Source organism: Folsomia candida, unplaced genomic scaffold, assembly GCF_002217175.1.
Source record: "Folsomia candida strain VU population unplaced genomic scaffold, ASM221717v1 Fcan01_Sc002, whole genome shotgun sequence".
In the NCBI taxonomy this organism is placed as follows: domain Eukaryota; kingdom Metazoa; phylum Arthropoda; class Collembola; order Entomobryomorpha; family Isotomidae; genus Folsomia; species Folsomia candida.
The window spans coordinates 15,740,377-15,762,946 of NW_019091194.1; the positions used below are offsets into that span (position 1 = coordinate 15,740,377).

General features: G+C 36.1%; 6 protein-coding genes across 14 annotated transcripts; 4 read left to right on the plus strand and 2 right to left on the minus strand.

Moving 5' to 3' along the window:
* Positions 1–253: 253 nt before the first annotated feature.
* LOC110844440 (serine/threonine-protein phosphatase 4 regulatory subunit 3A) lies at positions 254–9,383 on the plus strand. 7 transcript variants are annotated; one of them, XM_022090640.2, is made up of 22 exons: positions 259–644; positions 822–952; positions 1,019–1,107; positions 1,195–1,264; positions 1,342–1,409; positions 1,483–1,617; positions 1,692–1,818; positions 1,922–2,107; positions 2,171–2,333; positions 2,393–2,418; positions 2,586–2,671; positions 2,776–2,905; positions 4,960–4,979; positions 5,299–5,460; positions 5,560–5,683; positions 5,793–5,816; positions 5,932–5,976; positions 6,272–6,648; positions 6,729–7,062; positions 7,134–7,318; positions 7,474–7,521; positions 7,597–9,171. In XM_022090640.2, exons 2-22 carry the CDS (start codon positions 919–921, stop codon positions 7,723–7,725), a joined length of 2,562 nt encoding a protein of 853 aa, XP_021946332.1. In that variant the 5' UTR covers positions 259–644; positions 822–918; the 3' UTR covers positions 7,726–9,171. The 7 variants fall into 7 exon arrangements, with proteins under 7 accessions (XP_021946338.1, XP_021946332.1, XP_021946333.1 ...); XM_022090641.2 differs by having other exon boundaries at positions 1,925–2,107; XM_022090643.2 differs by having other exon boundaries at positions 260–644; positions 1,354–1,409.
* LOC110843506 (cilia- and flagella-associated protein 36) lies at positions 9,247–12,046 on the minus strand. 2 transcript variants are annotated; one of them, XM_022089472.2, is made up of 7 exons: positions 11,719–12,046; positions 11,416–11,615; positions 11,122–11,321; positions 10,507–10,890; positions 9,979–10,303; positions 9,726–9,895; positions 9,247–9,644 (listed from the first exon to the last, which is right to left on the minus strand). In XM_022089472.2, exons 1-7 carry the CDS (start codon positions 11,834–11,836, stop codon positions 9,551–9,553), a joined length of 1,491 nt encoding a protein of 496 aa, XP_021945164.1. In that variant the 5' UTR covers positions 11,837–12,046; the 3' UTR covers positions 9,247–9,550. The 2 variants fall into 2 exon arrangements, with proteins under 2 accessions (XP_021945164.1, XP_035703273.1); XM_035847380.1 differs by lacking the exon at positions 10,507–10,890 and having other exon boundaries at positions 11,719–12,035.
* A 222-nt stretch (positions 12,047–12,268) lies between these two features.
* LOC118434289 lies at positions 12,269–13,244 on the minus strand. The gene is made up of 3 exons (XM_035847385.1): positions 13,136–13,244; positions 12,835–13,015; positions 12,269–12,772 (listed from the first exon to the last, which is right to left on the minus strand). Exons 1-3 carry the CDS (start codon positions 13,158–13,160, stop codon positions 12,676–12,678), a joined length of 303 nt encoding a protein of 100 aa, XP_035703278.1. The 5' UTR covers positions 13,161–13,244; the 3' UTR covers positions 12,269–12,675.
* A 28-nt stretch (positions 13,245–13,272) lies between these two features.
* Positions 13,273–15,282, plus strand: LOC110843961 (EEF1A lysine methyltransferase 1). Of its 2 annotated transcripts, none has more exons than XM_022090031.2 (4): positions 13,273–13,766; positions 13,839–13,977; positions 14,292–14,507; positions 14,600–15,282. In XM_022090031.2, exons 1-4 carry the CDS (start codon positions 13,530–13,532, stop codon positions 14,740–14,742), a joined length of 735 nt encoding a protein of 244 aa, XP_021945723.1. In that variant the 5' UTR covers positions 13,273–13,529; the 3' UTR covers positions 14,743–15,282. The 2 variants fall into 2 exon arrangements, with proteins under 2 accessions (XP_021945723.1, XP_021945722.1); XM_022090030.2 differs by having other exon boundaries at positions 13,367–13,766; positions 14,277–14,507.
* Positions 15,283–15,418: 136 nt separating this feature from the next.
* LOC110844389 (phosphatidylinositol N-acetylglucosaminyltransferase subunit H) lies at positions 15,419–16,668 on the plus strand. The gene is made up of 4 exons (XM_022090576.2): positions 15,419–15,928; positions 16,010–16,140; positions 16,223–16,300; positions 16,387–16,668. The coding sequence occupies exons 1-4, from the start codon at positions 15,574–15,576 to the stop codon at positions 16,453–16,455; spliced, it is 633 nt and encodes a 210-aa protein (XP_021946268.1). The 5' UTR covers positions 15,419–15,573; the 3' UTR covers positions 16,456–16,668.
* Positions 16,669–17,070: 402 nt separating this feature from the next.
* On the plus strand, positions 17,071–20,328 carry LOC110843508 (tetratricopeptide repeat protein 25). Its single transcript, XM_035848397.1, has 16 exons — positions 17,071–17,249; positions 17,315–17,405; positions 17,765–17,817; positions 17,927–18,068; positions 18,148–18,222; positions 18,295–18,465; positions 18,541–18,686; positions 18,834–18,892; positions 18,960–19,012; positions 19,087–19,245; positions 19,301–19,349; positions 19,415–19,462; positions 19,525–19,593; positions 19,665–19,714; positions 19,789–19,905; positions 19,997–20,328. Exons 1-16 carry the CDS (start codon positions 17,121–17,123, stop codon positions 20,227–20,229), a joined length of 1,644 nt encoding a protein of 547 aa, XP_035704290.1. The 5' UTR covers positions 17,071–17,120; the 3' UTR covers positions 20,230–20,328.
* Positions 20,329–22,570: the final 2,242 nt, after the last annotated feature.

A 22,570-nucleotide genomic window follows, 5' to 3' on the forward strand; every position in this document is an offset into this window, starting at 1 on the left:
TATTCTCGTCAGTTAACGAGCCGCTTGTATCCACATATCATGTCACACTTCCACAACAATGTTCTTAATTAGTCTTCCGCAAATAGTATGCTTATCAAAAGATAAATGCAATGCAGTCTGTCAAGGTTCAAAATATTTTGAAATGAAGCAAAATTGGTTCAGGAAAGAAATTGATGAAGTGCCCACGGCTGTTGATAGTGGATTTTTACGCTCACACTCAGTTCAAAAGATTTTGGTTGGTTGGTTGGTTTGTGGCTTGGAATGAATTATATGGTGGTGGTGGTGGGTGATGTAAATTTAAACAGCAGAGAGATATGCGAGGCCCTCCATCCAGTAAAAACTAATTTATAAAGCACTCATTTAAATTTAATAAATTGTAGCGTTAAAAACGAGTCGAATCGGTGTCTTGAACTGGGTGTATCGTGAGCGTGGGCGTCGGGAAAGCGAAGAGAAAGGGGAGAAAAGAACGGTGTTGGAAAAAGATTTACAAGTTCACTTCACAACACAATTCTCAAAATAAAATAACAGTGAATGAAGTCAAATTGAGTGTCAAGACAATTAACCAACCAACACTAGATCACTTCCGGTTGATGAAGGAGAAACGTATTCTGAATCATTGAGCGGCAATATCATTGGGTTTTAATGTGAGTAGCTTGGCTTTTATTTATAGAGTTGTTATTGTCTAGCATCAACATTGTAAAAATCTTGACAATTTGACATTGGCCTAAATATTTATATTTAAAGGCTTCACTGATAGTAACGTTACAATTGAAATGATTGAAAATGAATCGTCTGATAACGTATTATATGTATTACAACAGGTTCCTGAATCTAGTCTAATCCAGCAACGACGACGTAACGGCAGGGAACGTGAGTGAAGTGGGTGAGGAGGAGGTGATTCCACCTGAAAAATCCGATATGACGGATACTACTTTGAGCAGTAGTGTAACAGGTAGTGCATTCTTCTTTATTGTCTTATTTGTTCAATTAAAGAACTTAATTCTATTTTCAATGTAAGTGTCTGACACTGTTGTGACAGATAATACACGACGCCGAGTCAAACTTTACGCCCTTAATGCGGAGAGACAATGGGACGACAGAGGGACTGTGAGTTTAGCTTTTATATTTATTAAATTTAATGATGTGCAATTCACAATAGCCAATCGAAATCTAAACTATAACTATTTTAAATAGGGGCATGTGTCCTCTTCCTATGTTGATCGCCTCAAAGGAATGTCCTTACTAGTCAGAGCCGAATCGGATGGTGAGGATTCATGATTTGATATTGAATTCTGTTGAACGGTTTACCTTAATAGTATGGTGCGTAATTCACAAATCTAGCTGCTCTTTCAGGCTCCTTGCTTCTGGAATCCAAAATCCAACCGGATACAGCGTATCAAAAACAACAAGTACTAAATTAATTATTGAAATTTTTTAAAACTAAAATTCTAGCATGGGATAATTAATATTTGTTTTCTTTAGGATACATTAATTGTGTGGTCTGAAGGTGACAATTTCGACTTGGCATTAAGTTTTCAAGAAAAAGCTGGGTGTGACGAAATCTGGGAAAAAATCTGTCAAGTGCAAGGGAAGGATCCGTCAGTTGATATTACTCAGGTATTTACACAATGATACAACTTGTCTGTTATAATTCTAAGCGATATTTAACTTGTCGATGGTTTGATATATAGGACGTTGTAGAAGAATCGGAAGATGAAAGATTTGAAGATGTGTCAGATCCGGCTCCTCCAATCGAGCTACCCACTCCAGATATATCTCGTCTCGAAGAACTTCACGACCTTATTATCAGTTGTTTAGGTTGGCCCGCTTACTTTATTTAAATAAATAAAACATGTGTAACTATTCAATACTAATGATGATATGTTCCAATCTAACATATTCATTTTTTTGTTTCGTTTAGCAGTGCCTTTGAGGAGGGAAAAGCTGTCACTGGCGTTGGAACAAGAAGGATTTCTCAAAAAAGTTCTTGAAAGTTTTCGTTTGGCGGAACAAAATAACGACACCAATGCTCTTCAACAACTATACCATATTTTTAGAAATATATTTCTACTCAATAAAAATGCCATTTTTGAAATTCTCTTCGCAGGTAAGGTCACATATACAAAAATTTAATAAGTTTTGGATTTGTAATTGATGTAAAACTTTACAGAGGAGTTAATATTCGATGTCGTTGGGTGTCTGGAATACGAACCTAATCACCCGTGTCCTAAAAAACATCGAGAATATCTCAAAAGAATTGCAAACTTCCGTCAAGTTATTTCCATTGGAAATGCTGAGCTTGTTTCCAAAATTCATCAAACCTACCGAGTGCAGTAAGTTATTTATATTGAACATAAATGTTTATATTAGGCTAACTGGTATTTCTTTGTAGATATATCCACGATGCGGTTCTACCAGGTTAGTAGTTACATGCTTAGAAATGTATTATTGCAAAAGTTATATATGAGTTGCACCTATTAAAAGTCCTCTGTGAAATAACATTAGTGTGGGAGGATAACGCACTTTGTGATGATGCCAGAGTTCTCCATGATCCAAGTATTCTAATAATATTTTTTTTATTCCAGCCCCGAATGCATTTGAAGAAAATATGCTTTCAACTTTGTCATCATTTATATTTTTCAACAAAGTAGAAATAGTTACCTTAATACAAGTACGTCAGCCTCACTTTCAATTTGAATGAAAACTATCCAACAAACAAAAGCCGCATTATAAAAATGCTTTATTAATAATCCATAACCTCTTATTGCTTAACAGGAAGATGAAAAGGTACTGAAAGACTTGTTCACGGGCCTCACTGATGAATCCACCCCTGATGACAAAAGAAGAGATCTCATTCTGTTCTTAAAAGAGCTGTGTGCCTTCGCCCAGAATTTACAACCTCAAGGTACAATGTTTATATAATGTCGTTACGTCGAAGTTCATCTATACGTCGTCTTATCACATCTCCAGCAACTTCCAATCTAGCCAAATCGAGTCCTCGTACAATACGTAGTACAACAGAAAGGTCATCTGAAGGCTGCTAGCATACAAAATCATGATTTAAACTATGTCAAAAATAAGCATTTAAAGTAAATACTTAACCATATTTTCCTCTTCAGCTTTGACTTCTGGTAACTCTTGAGTGTCGTCGTCATCCAATAAATTTTCATCATCGTCATACTAAAGAAAAAACAAATTAATGAATGTGGACCCAATTAAAATTTAAAACAAATAAACCTCTTCAGCATCCTCTTCAAACCCCGGTTTCCCTATCTCTGAACACTCTTTCACATGACGCCTATATTTATGCGGAATGGTAAACGTCTTCATACACTGACCGTGTGGACAAATCTGAATTTAATAATTTTAAAAACCAAAAGTTTCTGAGATGATGAATATTTTATTATACAATTGAATTTATCTCACGTGCAAATCTTGGGCACAACTGTCATCTATTTTTGCGAATTTTAATTTCGCTGCCTCGAGCGATGCGATGAGTTCTTGTTTGAACATGTCAAACATTTTGTCGGATTCCAAAGGTTTTGTTGTCCCGATGCCTTTCCATCCTTTTAATCCTCTCAAGTACCAAGTGAGGTACTTTGCAAGTTGGTATGAGTCGACCACAAGATCCGTGTGAACAGTTTCACTCCAACGGAAAAACTTGTTCAGTTTTTTGATCCACCATCTGATAATGAACAACATTAGTGGACAGTAAAAAACATTCATGAGTAAATTCTTAATGTTTTTTTTCTTTAATCAACTCACCTATACGAACACCCTGTCTTCATTTCCAACTTAGGATTTTTTAACTTCTTTATGACGTTACACAATACCGTGTATGCTGTTGACAATACATTCTGCTCACTGGACACACCATAAACAAACGTTCCATCCCATTTTTTGTTTTTTTGATCACGTGTCAAATTCAAAGTTATTCGAAACGCTTTCTCTATAATATAATTAAAAAAATGAAAAATGTAACACACAGATTTATGCAATTGATATACTTACTGGGCGCTCCAGTGTACGTCTTGTACAACAATCTGTTGTTCTCGTTTACAAATATTTTGGTGCCAGGCTGGACCATAAAATTTATTCCATGACATGTATCTAAACATATAAAAATCCACATACTTCAATGTTTTGCTTTCTATACTAATTTTAAATCTAAAATTTGCGTAAAACAACTACTTACTATGGTCAACAACATCATCATCTTCGATTTCCTCTTCGTCATCATTCTTGAGCGCGAGGTCCACATAATAATATGACTTGACCTTGTTCCTCATTACTTCCCTTGTTTTAAGTTTTCCAAATACTTCACCCACAAGTCTTCCAATAGTTGTAGCATTTTTTAATATCCAACCTCGTTTCTTAGCCTCCTCCAAATAGTTTGCAAGAATGTCAGATTTTTCTATCTCGATCCCCTTCTTATTCTTGTAGTTTTCACCGAGCCAGACTCTGATTGCGTCATTGTACTCTGAATTAAATGCCCTCCGTTCCTAAAGTTGGTAATTCATAATTAGATTAATAACCAGAAAATATAACACCATACAACTCACTTTTTTAGTCTTTCCTGGTTCCTCATCTTGATCAACGTCGTCACTCAAATTCACGTCATAATAAGTGTCCCCGTCGCTGTTTGATCTGGTCTCACTCTCCTGATAACCTCTTTTTCGTAGGGACATGACGTTTTTTAAAGTTAAAACAATTAATTAAATAATTGACACTGATTATAATTTGGGATAAATCTTGCTTAAAACTCGAATGAATAAAACAGTTGAGCAAAAACACGTGTTTGAGCATGTCAACTCTACTCTGACACGTTTGTGCTAAAAATCCAAGAGTGCAGACAAGAATATCAACAAAGCAATCAAATCATAGTGGATAATTCAAATGATAATTATTTTTTCTATTTTATTTTTATGCTCAAACATTTACAACCAACTTCAACCAAAGCTCGCGAATCATTCTACAAGGTTCGTTTGAAAATCATTGTATTTTATTTCATTTTTGTAAAACTTCTTTCTGATGATGACAAATACACTAGCTTAGGGGGAAATGTTTCAAAAAAGGACGACTGTATTGTGACATTTTTGCATGTAGTAGACCTCGATCCAAAGAGGAATGACCCTGTTGTGAATGGTTGCAATACAAGAGACTTTTTTTGAAACATGTGTTGCCCTCAATGGGCCTATTGATTATGAGAGCTGAAGATCGTTATTATTATTTTAATTAAAAATGACTTCATTTACTGGAGGATGAGTATTTAATTTCTGTGTTTTCTTTAATACATAGACTCTCACAAATCAAGGAGTTCTTCCGGCATTAGAATTGGCCTTACCGCTACATAATTCTGCTGCGAAAGCTGCTTGTATAGACGTCTTGAATGCAGTGGTAGAATTTTCCCCTACCATCGTTCGAGAATATTGTTTGCACCAAGCGGCGGACGCTGATGATGTAAGTCATAGCTAAATATTAATGCAAGTAGCAATAAAAAGTAACTACGTATTGTCGCCGTATGTAATAATATTGTGTTTCATTCCTACAATAACATAGGATCAGCTACTACTTAATGTCATCATTGAAGAATTAATCAACGACAAAGACCCAGAATTAGGGGGTGCAGTACAGTTGAGCGGGGTGTTGAGATTGCTTATAGATCCTGAAAATATGATGGCAGGTATGAACAAGAGCAGATGGTCCTGCGCTTTATATTACAAATGTGTGAATCCTTAATTATATCAATGCAGAACGTAAATCTAACTTTTTATCTTTCTGTTTATTTCCAGCGCTAAATAAATCCGAAAAGGCCGGTAAGATTGAATGCTTCGTATTACTACTTTTGCTTTGGTTGGAAGTGCAATATGCACTCAATTTGTAACAATTGATATAATACCCAATTTAATACCGATTATTTTTTTATTGCAGACTTTTTGAACTTATTTTACAAGCAGTCTATGAATTTACTCATTGGTAAGTAAAAATAAATGTAGATTTAGACCTCTTGAAAGGAGATGTGCTTGTCTTTCGATGATGACTAACACACACGGCCAAGAAGGGACTGTTTCAAACAAGTATGAAACTATTGCAACGTGTTGCTGTTTAGTTGACTTGGATGAAATAGTAGTTGCGTTCAATGGGCCATAGTTATGAGATCTGAGAATCGTAATTTTTTTAAAGAAAAATTATGTTAGAATCAAGTGTACTTCATGCATACTAACCGCCAATATTTTACTAATAATTATGTTTTCCCTTTCAATATTTGCAGAACCGTTGATGACCAACACAATTGGGGAGAAACCAGATAAAGAAGATATACAAAACGCCCAGCTCATGTGGTTGTTGTTAGAACTTTTAAGCTTTTGTGTTGAACATCATAGCTATCACATTAAAAGCTACATCATCAACAAAGATTTGGTCCGGAAAGTTTTGGTTTTGATGAGCTCAAAGCACACATTTTTGGTTTTGGGAGCCCTCAGACTTTTACGAAAAGTTTTGTCTCTAAAGGATGACTTGTATAATCGCTATATCATCAAGGGAAACCTCTTCAAGCCAGTAATTGATGCTTTGATTAGAAATAAAGGCCGGTACAACCTCTTAGATTCCGCCATTGTCGAAATGTTCGAGTTTATCAGAGCGGTAATGGTAATAAATAATAATTCTGAAACATACATACATTTCAGGTCTAGGAGATGAATAAACTAATGTTATATATTTTGTAATAGGAGGATATCAAGTTGCTGGTTTCTCACATTGTTGAAAATTACAGCCAACTACTGGATCAAATAAATTATGTTCAAACATTTAGGGCTCTGAAATTAAGATACGAGCAAAATCAAGATAGATCAAAAGAAAGAGTTGGAGGTATTGACAGCGTTCCTGCCCTTCTTCGTAATAACAGGTATCGGAGAGATCCTCGCCAGTTGGAAGAAGAGGAGGAAATGTGGTTCAACGACGATGACGATATGGAAGATGGAGACGGCGTTGTTCCTGCAAGTAATTCGCCAGAAGTACTTGGACGAACCAAAGCTGACGCAGACTCTCAATTAGAATCAATCGGTGAGAATCATCCTCATGTATATCCTGTGAAACTTTTGGAAGTAATGTGTATGGTATAATTTTTATTACAGGAAAACTTTTAGACAAGAAGGTAGATTCTCTTGGATCTGGAATGAGGAACATTGGAAATTCGCTCAGCCCAAGGTCATCACCAATAACAGTATCGTCACCCAACAGCACCTCGCCTAACGCGATGCCCCTTTCCACATCTCTGACATCCACGAGTAGTGACACGAAACCAGGCCTTGCGAAAAAGGTGAGACTTTATTTATTTATCCTGTTTAAAGCCTAACTGGTATTTTGGAAACTAAAGCATTTTACATAAAATATGGTACTGTCATTTTGTATTTTCCCTCTCCCGATTATTATATGTTATACATGATCAACTGAATTGCTAATTATTTATTCTAGTCTGTATTTCAACAAATCTTTGCAACCCTGCAAGAGTCTGTCACGCAGGTTGGTGTTGTTGAAAGAGGTGTTTGGTTTTCAATTATAAATGTTCCTACTAAGGAATTTAATTATATTTTACAGATCGGTCTTGTGGATTATGAAGGAGACTCGGATGAAGAAGAAACTGAAGAACACGATGAATCGCCAACGCCTGCTGAAGAAGATCATGAAAAACTGGAACCTGTAGCAAAACGACCTCGCCTAACGTAATGAATGTTTTTGTAATGTAAAGAATTATAGAATAGTTAAGTTACTTCGAGGAGACACATCGCAGGTATCGTTATTTGTTGTTGTGAATGCATATAATTTCAAAATTTTGTTATCAATGTGGCGAGAAGGTTATATTTTTTACTGTCAATAAGTTGGTGCAATCGTACAAATCAGTAGTGGGCTTTCCCGTATATTTAGTGCTTAATTCGTTCGAAATATTTCATTGACTCTACTCAATGAACCTGCTTTAAACGTATATGCACATATGTATATATGTGTAAATTCGGAATTATTCGGAATGTCGGTATTACATATATGTTTCTGTTAAATCATGAAAAGTTTGAAAAATTTATTCATCACGTTAATTTATTTGCGTATCCAAATTGTATCTCTTCTCCAAGATTTTAATTATCAAGTAAATTACCACGGTCTCGACCAAATAATATATATTAACCTTGCTATCTTGTTTTGCACGCAGTTGTTTGTTGGTTTTGAGGGAGCGGATAAATATCTGGAAAAAATCGAGTCATGACTTATTTTCAGTACACTTTTGCTATTGGCGCATATTCATAACTTTTCAAAAGCATGATTCTCAGAATAAATTACAAGTTAATGTAACCACACAACTTTTAAAAGTGTAAATAATAAATATCTTTTGTTGTCACTTATTACCTTTTTGTTTGCGGAGAACGTTGACTTTGGCTGTGTAGTTTTGTTTAAAAGTGCCCTGGATATGTGAGTGGGTGGACGCCAAACGGTATTATGTTTATGTAAAGAACTATGTAATAATGTACTAAAACTTGAACTAGTAGCAGTTTTATATTGACAATATAGCAAAACAATTGTATATTATGTATTCTCAATTGTAGCAGCGAGTTTTCATAAAATCTCAACTTCTAATTATATAGCGGTAGCATTTATATCAGGGTGATGGATGTGTCAAAATGAGATGAATGTTATATAAATTAATGTCTTCATCCTCTAGGGTGGATGAGAACAGCATATTGTACATAAATACTTAATATTGGGCTACCGTAGTTGTACGAACATAAATGAAATGAGCGCAGACCACGCAAATCTTATGCAAGTCGAAAGGTCATACGAAAGTGGTAGCAATCAGGAGAGAGGGTTACAATTAGTTGCATGCATGTCACGTTTGTTGTACTCTGTGTAATGTAATGTGCGGGTAATTAGTTTTGCCTCATTTTTTCTTCTACTTTGTTGTACTAATCCTAAATCCTAAGTATATTAGCGATGTCCTTCTTGGAAGGTCTAAATTTACAAATGTTTCATAACTTTATACACGATGCCAATCGTTATTGGGTATCTTCCCATTCGAATTTGTGACATTATATTACGATACACACAACACTCTGATACTTCGATAATAAAGAGGGAATATGTACGAGTATAAAACGACTCTATTGATAAAAGTCCTAATATATATACACTTGTATATATATACAGCCAATGGATAGATTGAATTCAATGTACTACTGCTATTGTGTATGGTTGTGGAGGAACAATTTTCCAGCAAAAAGTTATTGTGACAACAATGCGAAAGGTTTATTTTACCATTGAATGACAGTCTAGTTATAATTTAAATTGTTTATTTATTGGTACAGATTTATTACAACAACCAAAAAACCAAAATAAAATTACTCAAATGCAAAAAAAAATCTAAAAACAGATCCGCATTTTGATTATCTCTGCAATAATTGATATCTCGAAAAAAGCAACAATAGTATTACTAGTATTAATAGTTTGTATGCATAGATAAGCATGGTACATAGACAGCGGTGGTTACTCATTAAATTTGCGTAAATTATTTGTCCAGCAGTTCCTGTTTTAGAACTGCGGCTAATGCTCTCCTAGCAGCAAGTGATTTCTCACCCGTCGTCGCTGAAGGGGATGATCTCCTATTGAATGGCATACAATTTAAATATTTAGAGCACAAGCACGCAATAATTATCATGATGTAAGTAAAGTTCTGCATATACATTGCCATTTGTGCTGCTCTGGCTGACTTTGGTCGTGACTGCTGTCCTGCTGCTTCTTCCAGTTGGCGTTCACGTTCTCTTTTTTTCAACGCCACCAATTTATCCCTTTGTGCTCGAAGGTATATTCTCCGCTTCTCAATGTCCTCTTCTGACCCAGTCATGTCGAGATTCTAATCAATACGATCAATGTCAAGACTTCAGCTGAGGTAGTAACGAACAGTAAATACGTATTATCTAAATGGAGATCCATTACCATTGCTCCAGTCTCCAGGTCATTCTCTAAATCCACATCCTCCAGGGCTTTCCGTACAGACGTCAACATTCGATGTTGCTCTGGAGCCACCGTAGCAATTTCGGCCACCGTGGTCTCATCAAATTTGACTGATTTTTTTGTGTCCTTCTTTCGACCCTTGTTAATCCCTTGGAGTCCTTGTTTAGCCGGCAATGGTCGTGATGGCGTGGGCTGGACTGAGGACGTGAATTCATGATGCAGTCTTGCAGGCTGGATTGATTCTATTCCCATATCTGCAGTTGTCACAGGACCTCCAGTATCCGCCAAATCTTGCTGAATTAGCTGACTTTTCATAAACAAAATAGTTATCATTCATTTCAAACATTTTCAAATACAACTATACTAAAACATTCCCAAGATTCTATTATTGCTCTAAAACCTATATTTTATATTTAAGTCTAATCCTCAAGCGTGCATCACTGATTTAAGTGTTTATTGGTGTCTACGAAATATCTACAACAAAAATCGCATTTTCGATCATCATTTTACCTGGAATCATTTTTTGCATTTTGGCAAGTAGCGGTGGTGGTGGTGGGTGTGGTGTGCATAATGGGAAGTGGTTCTACTTGGTTCACTTTCTCCAGTTGTGTAGGAGTTTGTGAATTTACGGATGTAGAAATATCATGTCGAGGCTGTGGGGTGTGAGATTGTGTGCTCTTTTCTGGTCGATTCTGGTCTCCAGCCGCTATTTGAACAACGTCATCATCACCATGCAGAGGTTTTGAAAAGCTGTATTCTTTGTCGTTAACTCCACTGGAGGAGGAGGTGAGAGGTTGGTTGTGCAGGGTGCAGCTTATGACAGGAGGAAGGGAAGTACTTTTGGCGTGAGTGTCGTTGTTGGGTTCATCAAATAATCCACATTCACCACAATACCTGAATCCCACCATTTTTACGAATAAGATTAAAATTAATTTCACTTATTTTCTTGTAAGAATGCTTGATCTATGTGCAGATAAATTTGCAATATGTAGATTGTGTTTAATAGTTCTTCCCCGCAGGACGAAAAGGATTTCGTGAGCATGGAATAATGTATTTATGCAATGTATATATGCGTTTACTTGGTTTATTTTAAGCATATAAATACATATATGGAAGCATAACTACCTGATCACAACTTGGAGAAAGTCGTCTTCTCCAGTGGTGTCGCCTGGGTCATACCCTTCCGATCGGAGGGATGGTGAAAGGACGCCATACTTGGACACGAGCAATTCCAGTGACTGCAGTTGCAGGTCAATGTTCTTACGGGTCATAATTCTCCGGAAGATATTAAAGTCCTCGGCCGCTTGCAGTTGTTCCAAAGCAACCTTCAGACATATATGAGTAAGTGCATTTTACAAAATTTCGTTTCACATTATATTCCTTCAAGTCCCAACTTAAAAATCGAGTATTCAAAGATACCTTAGTAATGTGGGAATCTGCAACAGTGCTTTGTTTCTCTCGTTGTTGACATGCTTCCTCAACTTGTTCCGGTGTTACCTGCAAATCATCCATAAAGCTGGACAGCATAAAGTCAACAAGAGATTTGTAGGCTTCATGGATTTTTCTAAACTCTTCTTCCTTCTCATCCGAAAGGTTGACATAACTATCCGGATCAAACACTGAAATATGTATAAATATAAATTTACAGGCATGCTTATTTTGACACGCATATATTTATATCTATTATTTGTACAAAAGAAATTGCACATTAATTTAACTCACCCACAGATTTCTCTTCCACAAATCCAAGTACTGGCATTTTCCAAATATTTCCATGCAAGAAGTTTACCAAGCTGTCGAAAATCCAATTATCTCCATCACTCTCGTCCACGTTCGACATTATGTCAAAAACCAATAATAATATCAGCTATATATTCGTAGTAAGTGTATGTATGGTGAAAGTGACGCTGAAATCTTGATGACTCGGAATTTATTAGTAATTGACCAAGTGAGAAATGCTGGTCTTTTGGCGTATCAGGATTATGTGTCCAGACGCAGAAAGTGAGAGGTGCAGCTATCTACCTCGGTACACGCTATTGTAAATTTGGCCAAGCATTCCATCAGTAGTGGATGGTAGTTCGTTCAATAAGTAAGTATTTCAATATAAGGAGGAGATGTATTATTGTAATTAAGGGGAAGGGAATTGAGCAGTGGGGTGGGTTGGTTTCAACACAGTAAAAACATACATATCCATGAATGGCATCAAATTATTGGTGTTGGTGGTGGTGAAAGTGGAGTGGCGGAGGACAGGTGCTGAGCTTGGCCAAGTGCTTTCTCCCGGCAACCGATATGCCAAACAAACGGGCGTGTGTGCCTGCGGTTTGCCGTTGAAGTGTCTCACTTCCAATTCTTTGTTTTGATTATTTCTGTACTACTACGTGAAATTGGTAAATTGCATACAATTAGAAACCCACGCATGCAAGTAGTATGGCTTTTTTCCTAAAAAAAATACGCAAATATTTTAATAGCTTTGTTTTCAAACCATATCAGATATATCGTAAACACACCGCATTATCATCACAAAATGGGTTTGGCATGTACATACATACATATGTATGTATTTAAGTAATGTAGATAAAACCAAAAAAGAAGGCTATAATTTATTCATGTGGATTTGTGGATAATATCGATCGATGACTGTATGGCTTTTTCTAACTCTACTTTGAGCACATTCAAGAATTAAGGATTAGGAATGATACATCCGCAGTTGGGACACCGTCTGATTTTTGTTCCAAACAGGTCGAACATGTATGGCAAGCAGACCAAGAAGGGCAGTCTGAAAAGAAAAGACACGTTTCTTACTATGTAAGGAAAAGGTGTACTTTTACTTTTGCATACCCAAGGAAGAATAATATAACAGCAAGAACGTGAGTTTTGGTCGTGGGGTAGGTGTCAGTCATGGGGGTGACGGATTTGAAGCACCGAGTGCAGCTGAGTCCACCTGCATTTGCGGATGGTGGGGTCGCCACTCTCTGGACATTGTCGTCCTCTCTCTCTGCAGACGAAGGTTTCGGTTGTTCTAAACCTCACATGATAATCAAACCAATTAATAATATACGCAGCAAATTGTATCTAACGAAGGAATTGGCATTGCATCTTATGTTAGATTATAATAATTTTAGCTAGGTCGCTGTCGAACCTGGTGGCGATGTCTTACTCTCCATTGTTCCTTTCTACTTTACAATTACAGTGTGATCCAGTCTAAAAACATTTATTAGGAAAGATTATAATAGGCTCATATTTCATCCACTCTCATCTCAGAAGTATTTAAAAGCTACGATCATTCTTTTCATTCTGGTGAAAGCCATGGAAAATAACTCATGACTTGGACAATGCTTGGCTTGTACATGAAAAGCATGTAAGAAGATCCTCGAGATTTTGGATTGCGGGAGTGAGTAATATTAAACGCCGCATACATAGTCAATCCAAAGAATCTCTAAATTGGTTTGCATTTTACCTTTTACCACGAAGGATAGTGCTCAAAAAATTGTATTTGGCTGCGACAAACACCATCGGTTGTCCCCGTAATACAAATGTCCACCACGGACGCAAATGAACAACTTTCTACACCAAAGAAACCTAACACAGACGTGTTGGACGACGAAGACGACGATGTTCCACAATTATCAGCTCACGCTCTTGCAGCCCTTCATGACTTTTATGATGATCAGCGTGTGATTCAAGAAGCCTTGGAGGAGGCGAAGAAAAACGGAAACGACAACTCAGTCCTTTTCAAAACAGATTTGGGCAAGTTCTTTCCGGAAGATTGGGTATTTAATTAACGTCATCAATAAATTATGTAGAATATGTCATAATTTAAAATGGAAATATTTATTTTACAGCAATTGAGTCAATTTTGGTATGAAGAGACAACGTCAAGAAAATTAGCGGAAGAGGTCCTTGCTCAAGCTGGTCCTAATGGAAGGGTTGCCTGCGTTAGCTGTCCCTCAATATTCAGAGCGTGTCAGGTTTCGGAGAACGGTGAGATTTTGATAAATTTTAAGACGAATTTGTTTTAATTTGTTCGACATCTAATTTACCTTTTTAATTTAATAATGCACCATTTATTAAAATATAATAGCGTAGTATATATGTAGTAAAAATTAGGTTTCATTTGAGCATGAATAGCATCTGTAACATTTAGCATGAGTATATGTTCCGTAGTACTTATCATACTTATAAATTGGTTTGTTGCTTTTTACTTTAATCTTAGCTTTTTATTTCGTTTTCGCTTTTTGTGTTTTTGTGTTTGACTATGAGATTTGAAACTAATTGTGTAGTTGTTGGGAGGACAGTTGACCTATTCGAATTTGACAAACGTTTCGACGCCTTCGGATCCTACTTCATCTTTTATGACTACAAGGACCCTGAAAATGTTCCTGAGGAGTGCCTACAGGCCTACAAAGTCGTCATAGTGGATCCCCCATTTTTAAGTGAGGAATGTTTAGAGAAGGTTGCAATCACGGTAAAAAAGATTGTTGCTGCGAATGGGAAGATCATCCTATGCTCAGGTAAATATCTAATAATTAAATACTTTTATTTTTTCGCTTTAATTATGAAGACAAAAATATAACTGAGCATACTATATTTTTCTGTCTTATAGGAAACGTGATGGAAGCGAAAGCTTTTGAAACAATGGGTCTTAAACCGTGCGCATTCGTTCCAATTCATAAGAAGACTTGTTTGAAGAATCCATTCGCTTGTTTTACAAATTACGATTGTCAACTTAATAATAATGCAAGTTAAAGCCATTTAACTGTTTTTCGGTTTATACTTTATTTATAAAGTATTTATGTACATGGTGGGCACAAACTTAAAGAATGCTCTATTTCGCACTTTTTCGAGATAAAAATTTGAAAATTGACAGGATAGTAGCACAGAAAGACTGTGGGTGGACCCTGTTTCTCAAGGGACATGCTTTTTAAAGCTTATTTTCAACTCCCACTGATTTTTGTCCTTGCTAAATATCAATCAAAAAATAAAGCCACACCTAGGAGAAAAATCACTGTGGGAGGTGAAAAGTGAGCTTAAAAAATCATGGCCTTTCACCTTTTTGAGAAACAGGAACGGTGTCTAGTATCCACAATCTTTCTGTGCTACTATTACTATCCTGCCACTTTTCAAATCTCGATAAATGGGCGAAATAAAGTATTTGTTTTAATGCGTGGCTATGCTTTATGCATCCTGAGTATTCATGAGTTCATGATTAAACTAAATTAATTAATCAGTCATTATATTAAGTGTTTAACTGTCAAATAAAGTCATTATCATTATGCTTTTCTTAAATGGTTGGTTTGATGATATTAATAACTCGATAAATGGCAAGTTTCATTATTACAAACTATACAAACTATGAAAGTGGTACACGTTGTACACCCCAATATCTCAATAGTTGCAACTACTCCAATAGTTGCATACTCGCGTAGCCGCGAACGGAACAGACACAAGACATTTTTCCGGTTTGACTATTCTTTAAATCACTAAAAATGATTATCCTTTGATAATGACGTACTCGCATAAAGAAAGAACACGAGGTTTCGTATTCCAAAATAAGCAGACCTCAACGATCACGAGAGGATGACTGTTTTTCTGTCGACTACTGGTGTCTCCACAAATGTGTTCTGGCGTTTCCTTTATTTTCGAGGCCTTTATTCATGGTTATCATCAATACGAACCCCACTGTCTTCCGCCGTGATGTCGCAACTCCTCTTCCAAGAACGAATTTCGCCATCTGTGAAAGAGTTTATCGTTGCAAAGCCCAAATGTGGACTTGTGCTCAGCTTCGTCATCGCCCTATTTGCAGCCGTCATCGTTCCCATGTCGCAAGTGGACATTATGCATTTTATTACGGAAAACCCTTGGGTCATGTTCACTTTATCCGTTCTGGTCATTTTCGCAACCCTCTTGTCACTCAACCGATATGTCATTAAGGGTAACAGAAACTAATATTATCATTATTCAATGTTTGAAAATATAGATGCTAAGTTATATGTATATGTAATGTTTCTCTTAGAATCCGTCATATTTATCCTATCCACCGGGGTGCAAGTCAAACAGTTTAATGTTTTTGGATTAGCAACGTCCACGAGATTTTTCCCAAAGTCCAAGATTAAGGCGTTTGTGATCAATGAGACGATAAGAAGGGTATGCATAAGTAAAATAACTAGCCTGCTAGCCTATAACTCGATTGCAAATTATTAATCCGTACTAACTTCTATTATTTCAGCAACGAGTCGTCACATATTTAGCGTTGATACTTAACTCACCAGATAAGTCTGGGGGAATTATCGTTCCTTTGTTCCATGTACGTATGTATTTCATTCCAGTAATATTTAGATCGTAGAAAATGTATGAAGGTGTATTAAGGTACTGTTTTATTGCTTTATGTAGGAAACCATGCCAAGACTTACCCACCTGAAGAAGGTGTACCGTGAATCATATAGCCTTATAAATACGTGATGGGATTCTATTTTATTGCCAAACTGCTTATTCGCGTGTTATTAATCGACAATATAATTAATTATGCATCTGTAATCAATGTTTTTCGCCTGCATATTTATACTCTCTACCTAGGAATCATTGACATTTGTTCTACTCGTACTTTATGAAAATGTCAAATATATATAACTATTTAAAATAATAAAACGTGTTGGGTTAATAAGTGTTTTTTTATTAACTTGAAAAATGTACTTTCGTCATGTATATATTTTCCATTTCCCTATTAAGACCATTATTAGTTAATTTTGTAACTATATACGGCCCAAAAAATAATTGCTCATTTTTTACTTTTGTTATTTGATATAGCATATGAAATAGATTATTCGAATTCTTATCTTGAAATTTTAAGCATCGCCACATAAAATTATCGCTCATTGTGCAAAGATATAGCGCACACGGCAATGACAGCAAGTGACGACTTGTCCACGTTCAATTGCGTTAAATTAGGAACAATTGGCTTGATTTGTTTGGCGTTGCTAAGAACAATATGGCCTTATAGAAGCATCTAGAAAACCTATTTGGGGGAAATCTTTTTAGTGCAATATGCAATAGCAGAGCAAATTTTTTATTCAATCCACAGATTTTGTAATTTCATCCTTCCTGTTTCGTATACCTTTTATTAAATCATGGCGAAACAAGAGTTAAAGTATTCAGAATGTCCAATTCCAAAATCTACTTTCACCACTTTTATGGACGAGGGTGGCATGCACTACCGAGCTGGACATTTTAGAAAGGCACTCTTCTGTTTTGATCGGGTAAAACAATATCCATATTTTAAATCTTTTCACCTATAGTACCAAGCTAAATGTCACAACATTAGGCATTGGAACTACAATCAACGAGTAAAGCTGCTCTCGTTTGGAGAAGTCAATGTCATTTGAAACTGGGGGACGCCCAGGCGGCTTTGAAAGGTATGCGTCCCTTATTTTATACCTCTTTTTGAGGTGGATGTGTGACGAAAAAATGTGTCAGAGGGACGATAATGATATGATATTAAATACCTTATCCTAACACAAACGCTAAGGGAATGTTCATAAAATACGTAGCACAAACTTGGCGATTTTTTACTCTTCCCTCCCCCCTGTTAACTGGTTACACCCCATTTTTAATATGTGGCGCTAGTTGACCTGTAACGCAACAGTCCGACACTTCCCTTCCCCTCCGCTGCGTTACGTATTTTATGAACGTTCCCTAATTTCTGATCATAAAGGACTTTTCACATTTTGGTGATGATCACTACTAATACAGTAATACATTTCATTTTTTAAAGATGCTCAAGCTTCATTTGAGTCGGACGACACGTATATTCAAGGCCTGTACCAGGTATGTTATCACAATAATAAGTAGAGTGAAGAATGTAGCGCAGGTTTTGTCTTTATCGCATTTAATAAAAATATTTGTCATAATTTAGTTGTTATCATTTGTTTTCTAGTATGCCGAAGCGTTGTTCAATTTGGGACAGTTCGAGCAAGCAGCCATTTCGTACCACCGGGGATTTCGTGCTCGTAGAGACAAGGAGGAGTTCCGAGTTGGGATTAACAAGTGTCAAGAAGCCATCCGGCGAGCCATTGGAGGTACAAAGAGTTTTAATTAAAATTACGTCATTGAGACTTGACTCAAGCACTAAAGTTTGCACAACCCACAACAACGCAGAGAGACAAGCCACACAGATTGAAGATCTCGAAGTGATTCTCCCCCAAATTGATGAAATTAACAACACGGAGAAAGGTCAAGCACGAAAATAATAATAATAAGTTTAAACTCGCTTTAAAATCTGTTGGTCGTGAATGGCGTGCATAGGCAACGCTGGGCACTGCTGCGTATTGGACAGAGCGAGTGAGATTGAGCTGAGAAAGAAGGGTATTAAAAAGAACGTAACCTCAAAGGCCAGAGCTCGCTGGGTGGATCGAGAAGTTCTTGGCGTCTTGCAACAAGACAAGGATTATCTGACCAAATTTTTGAAACGGCCAGGTACTTATTAATGCATTTGACGGTGTTGTAGCTGGTATGGCCTTTCCACACTAATTCAATCCCACACAAAAATAGATATTGAGGGAAACCATCAGAGTGGCTCAGATTCGTTAAGAACTTCGGCAAAAGAAGCCCTCAAATATCTTGAAATCAGAGAACAATTTTGGCGTATGCAAAATCCAATGTACTCTCGTAAAGTTGGCCTAAATTTCAACAATGATGTAAATATTTTGTTTTTATCTCATTGCTTTGATGTCCATTTAAGTGCTTAGATACGCTTATGCAGTTTTTTTACAACTACATACATATTAGTATTAGTTTGAGCAAGAATCATACATACTCCATGTTATGTGTTATATGTTATTTAGATGGTTATACAATACGAAAAACAAGAGCTAGAAAGGATGGAAGCTTGTCGTAAAATCAAGTATGCAATCCTCAACTCTGAAAAAAATGTATGCTGTGTTGTGTTTAATTTATTATTTTTAATACAGAATGGACGCTGCTCAAGGAGCTGTTTTGAAAAATTTGACGCAAATCGAGCACGGTGTTATATTTCGTTTTATTATTTGTATTTGAGTTCACTTTCATTTGTCCACGTGAAATATTATGTATGCGTAGCTTTACAAATTGGCCGAGCTCAAGATTGTCAACTTGAATGCGAGCGAGCTTTGAGACAAATCAAGGAAATAAGTCTTCGACTTCTCCCCCGAAAGCCAGAGTTTACCACGCAAATTTTGCATTTCAAAGGACTCGCACTCTTGAAACTCAAAAACTTTGGTAAGTACTGGATATTAAAAGTGCTGTTCCGATTCTGTTCTACTTGTTTCTACAGACGCAGCAGTGGCAACATTTCAAGAGGAGTTCAATGTGGCCGTTCAACAGTAAGAATTATAAAGGACAGGAAATTAAAAATTTTTCAATCCTAAAATATGTGTTATTCACGTAGCAAAATGCCTGAAATTAAGTCTCGAGCATTGGATTTCTTGGGGAGAAGGTTAGTTGGTTGATTCTTTAACGTATACTTAATTCATCTTGTACAGATATATTGTTGTGTAGCTTTGCCCTGAAGGGCTCATATGCAGAAGCAGCCGAAGTTTGGGACAGCCGGCTTGCCATTGCTAAAACGTATTTATTATTTATTAACTTATAACTAAATATGTCGTGTCAAGTTCAAGTCAATGTTTCCCTTTGGACAGGCCGGTCGAAAGGGCTTATCTATACCATGAGATTGGGCGATGCTATTATGGTTAAACATCTTATAATATGATTTAACACATGTTCTTTCTCGATTTTTTTGTTGTTTTATTTTTTACTTATTAGAAACTAATAAGTTGGACCTTGCAAAAATATATGCACACCAGTCCTTGGAAGAAGCGGTTAAAATCAACGACGACATTTGGGCGATGAACGCTTGTATTTTGTTAGGGCAGTGCGACAGTATGTCCCAATTTGCCTCAATGTATCTCCTATCTACATATGCGTATAATCTAACTCCTGCCATCTCAATTTTCTCTCGTTTTGCCCACAGCCAAAACTCGCTCATTTGAGAAAGCTCTTGACCACTTTGAAAAAGCTGAAGACTACGCTCTGAAATGTGGAAACAAGGGAAATGTGACTCTGCTTCGTGAAGGACAACAATGCATCAAAGTCTATCTGGATAAACAGAACCCAGACTCTGCAGCACCTAACAAGCGTAGCAGCAGCCACGATAGTGCCGATTTGGATCATCAAGAGTCTGAGGACTCTTTTCACGAAACCTAAATCCGAACACTTTTTGTTATTCCTTATTTGTCCAATTTTATGTATTGTACTACAGGAGGAAATTATGGAGGTATTTATGTCACCCAATGAGATTCTAATAAAAATGAAAGCATGTTGACGCCGTGTATCTCACAAGGGAACCTTAAGTACTGTCACCTTTCGATTTCCTTCGGAATGGCTTTAATCGACAGATAATTTAGTGAAACTAAATCTTTGTCATAGAACATGCGGTGCAAAATCGCGTTTTCGCCAAATATTTGGCGAGAGCTGAACCAAAACCTGCCATTTGCCCAATGGTTTTAACATAGCCACCAGCCTTTCGAATGATGAAATGAACTTCATATAATCTTATTAAATTATATTTGTACCTGTCCGCGTAATTTCAGCCCGATCACAAATATGCATAAAACAATGCAAAGATTGGCAAATTTTTTGCAAATTGCGAAAATCTGAAAACTTTCGCAAATTTAAATTTCTTTCTTTCTTTAAATTCAACAAACTTATCAGTTTAACTGTTATAAAATATATTTTTCTTATTGCAAAAAATTTGCAAAAATTTGTAACAATTAAAGTTTACATTTTTTAAATTTCGCATTTTAGAGAAACTTAAAAATTGTCATATATGCAGATATGAGCGAATAAAGGGAAAGATAATTTGTTAAACAATTAAACATGCAAACATTGCAAACAAATTCTACATAATAATATTGAATTAAAAAATTGCACACATTGTAAGTTTTTGCAACTTACCAAAAGAAATACCGCAAATAATTTCGAAAAATACGTAAAAATAGGCTAGCCTTGGTTATTTAAGTTATTTTCATGAAAAATTGCGAAGTTCAGTTTTTGCAAATTTTTGCAAATTTTTTGCAATAAGAAAAATATATTTTCTAACAGTTAAACTGTTAAAGTTTGTTGAATTTAAAGAAACGAAGAAATTCAAATTTGCAAGTTTTCAGATTTTCGCAATTTGCAAAAAATTTGCGAATCTTTGCATTGTTTTATGCATATTGGTGATCGGGCTGAAATTACGCGGACAGGTACAAATATAATTTAATAAGATTATATGAAGTTCATTTCATCATTCGAAAGGCTGGTGGCTATGTTAAAAGCATTGGGAAAATGCCGGTTGTGGTGCAGCTCTCGCCAAATATTTCGCGAAAACGCGATTTTGCACCGCATGTTCTATGACAAAGTTTAAGTTTCACTAAATTATCTGTCGATTAAGGCTATTTGGAAGGAAATCGAGAGGTGACAGTACTTAAGGTTCCCTTGTCAGTCCCAATAAAATTGGATTTCATTTATAGTTTAATGTGTAAATTAAACTTGTGCTTTCTCCGCAAGATCGTTGGCGACATGTGTCAAGGATGTGGAGCACACTGTTACATATAGTGGACCTTGAAGTCAAAGCTTTAATCGTCTTTAAATTGTCAACTCAACTTCAATCTTGCGAATTTCTCTTTATTTATGTACCCCTCGAGGTAAATAAACAAACACAATTATTGTTCCTGCAACTCAAGCCCTCTTCCACATCGGTAAAAGAGCCCTTGCTGTTACCCTTCAAAGAATCACGCATTATAACATACCTACATATGCAGGATATACGGATATATGACATTGAGTAGTAAAATGACCAGGAACGTTAGACGCTGAAGGAGGAAGGAAAGCATGACCTTTAGGATTGCATTAAGACACATCACATTTCATCACATTTTGTAATTGGTTCTGGTTGAGTCAACTCTAACGAAAAATGTATTGCTTCCAAGAATTTGTGTCCACATATTATTTGTCAAAAGATGATTTCTTTTTCAGTTTCACGTTTCTAATTTTCCTAGTCCAAACAAAATAGAGATCAAACCAAATGTAAACAATCCATCAGTCAAGCGAGCTGAAGTGAACCGTTCTTCTTTGGTTCGAGGGATCTTGTGTGTGGGATTTTAATTTTGTGAATAAATATTGATTTCAAGCAATGAACTGTTTATATTGGTTCGCTAAATTTAGATTTTTGTTCCACTTGGCCATTTCAATGCTCCAATCAACCAGGACATAAAATATTTACGTTGTACTGGTTATTGGCTACTTTTTTGCTAACTCATTAATGAGCATGCAGAATATTAGCTTTATTGTTTCTTACGCCAAAATCAACCGAAATGAAGTGTAACCGTAATACATAAATAAATAAGAATGAATAAATAATTTGACATTTTATAGAACTCTCGTGTACACAAATGTGCTCAGGATGCATACAAGGAATAAATACTCTACAGAAAGCACAAATAAATGGATCAACAAAATTGAACTAATTCCGGTTTGATCGCTTATTTCATTATTCAACATGAAG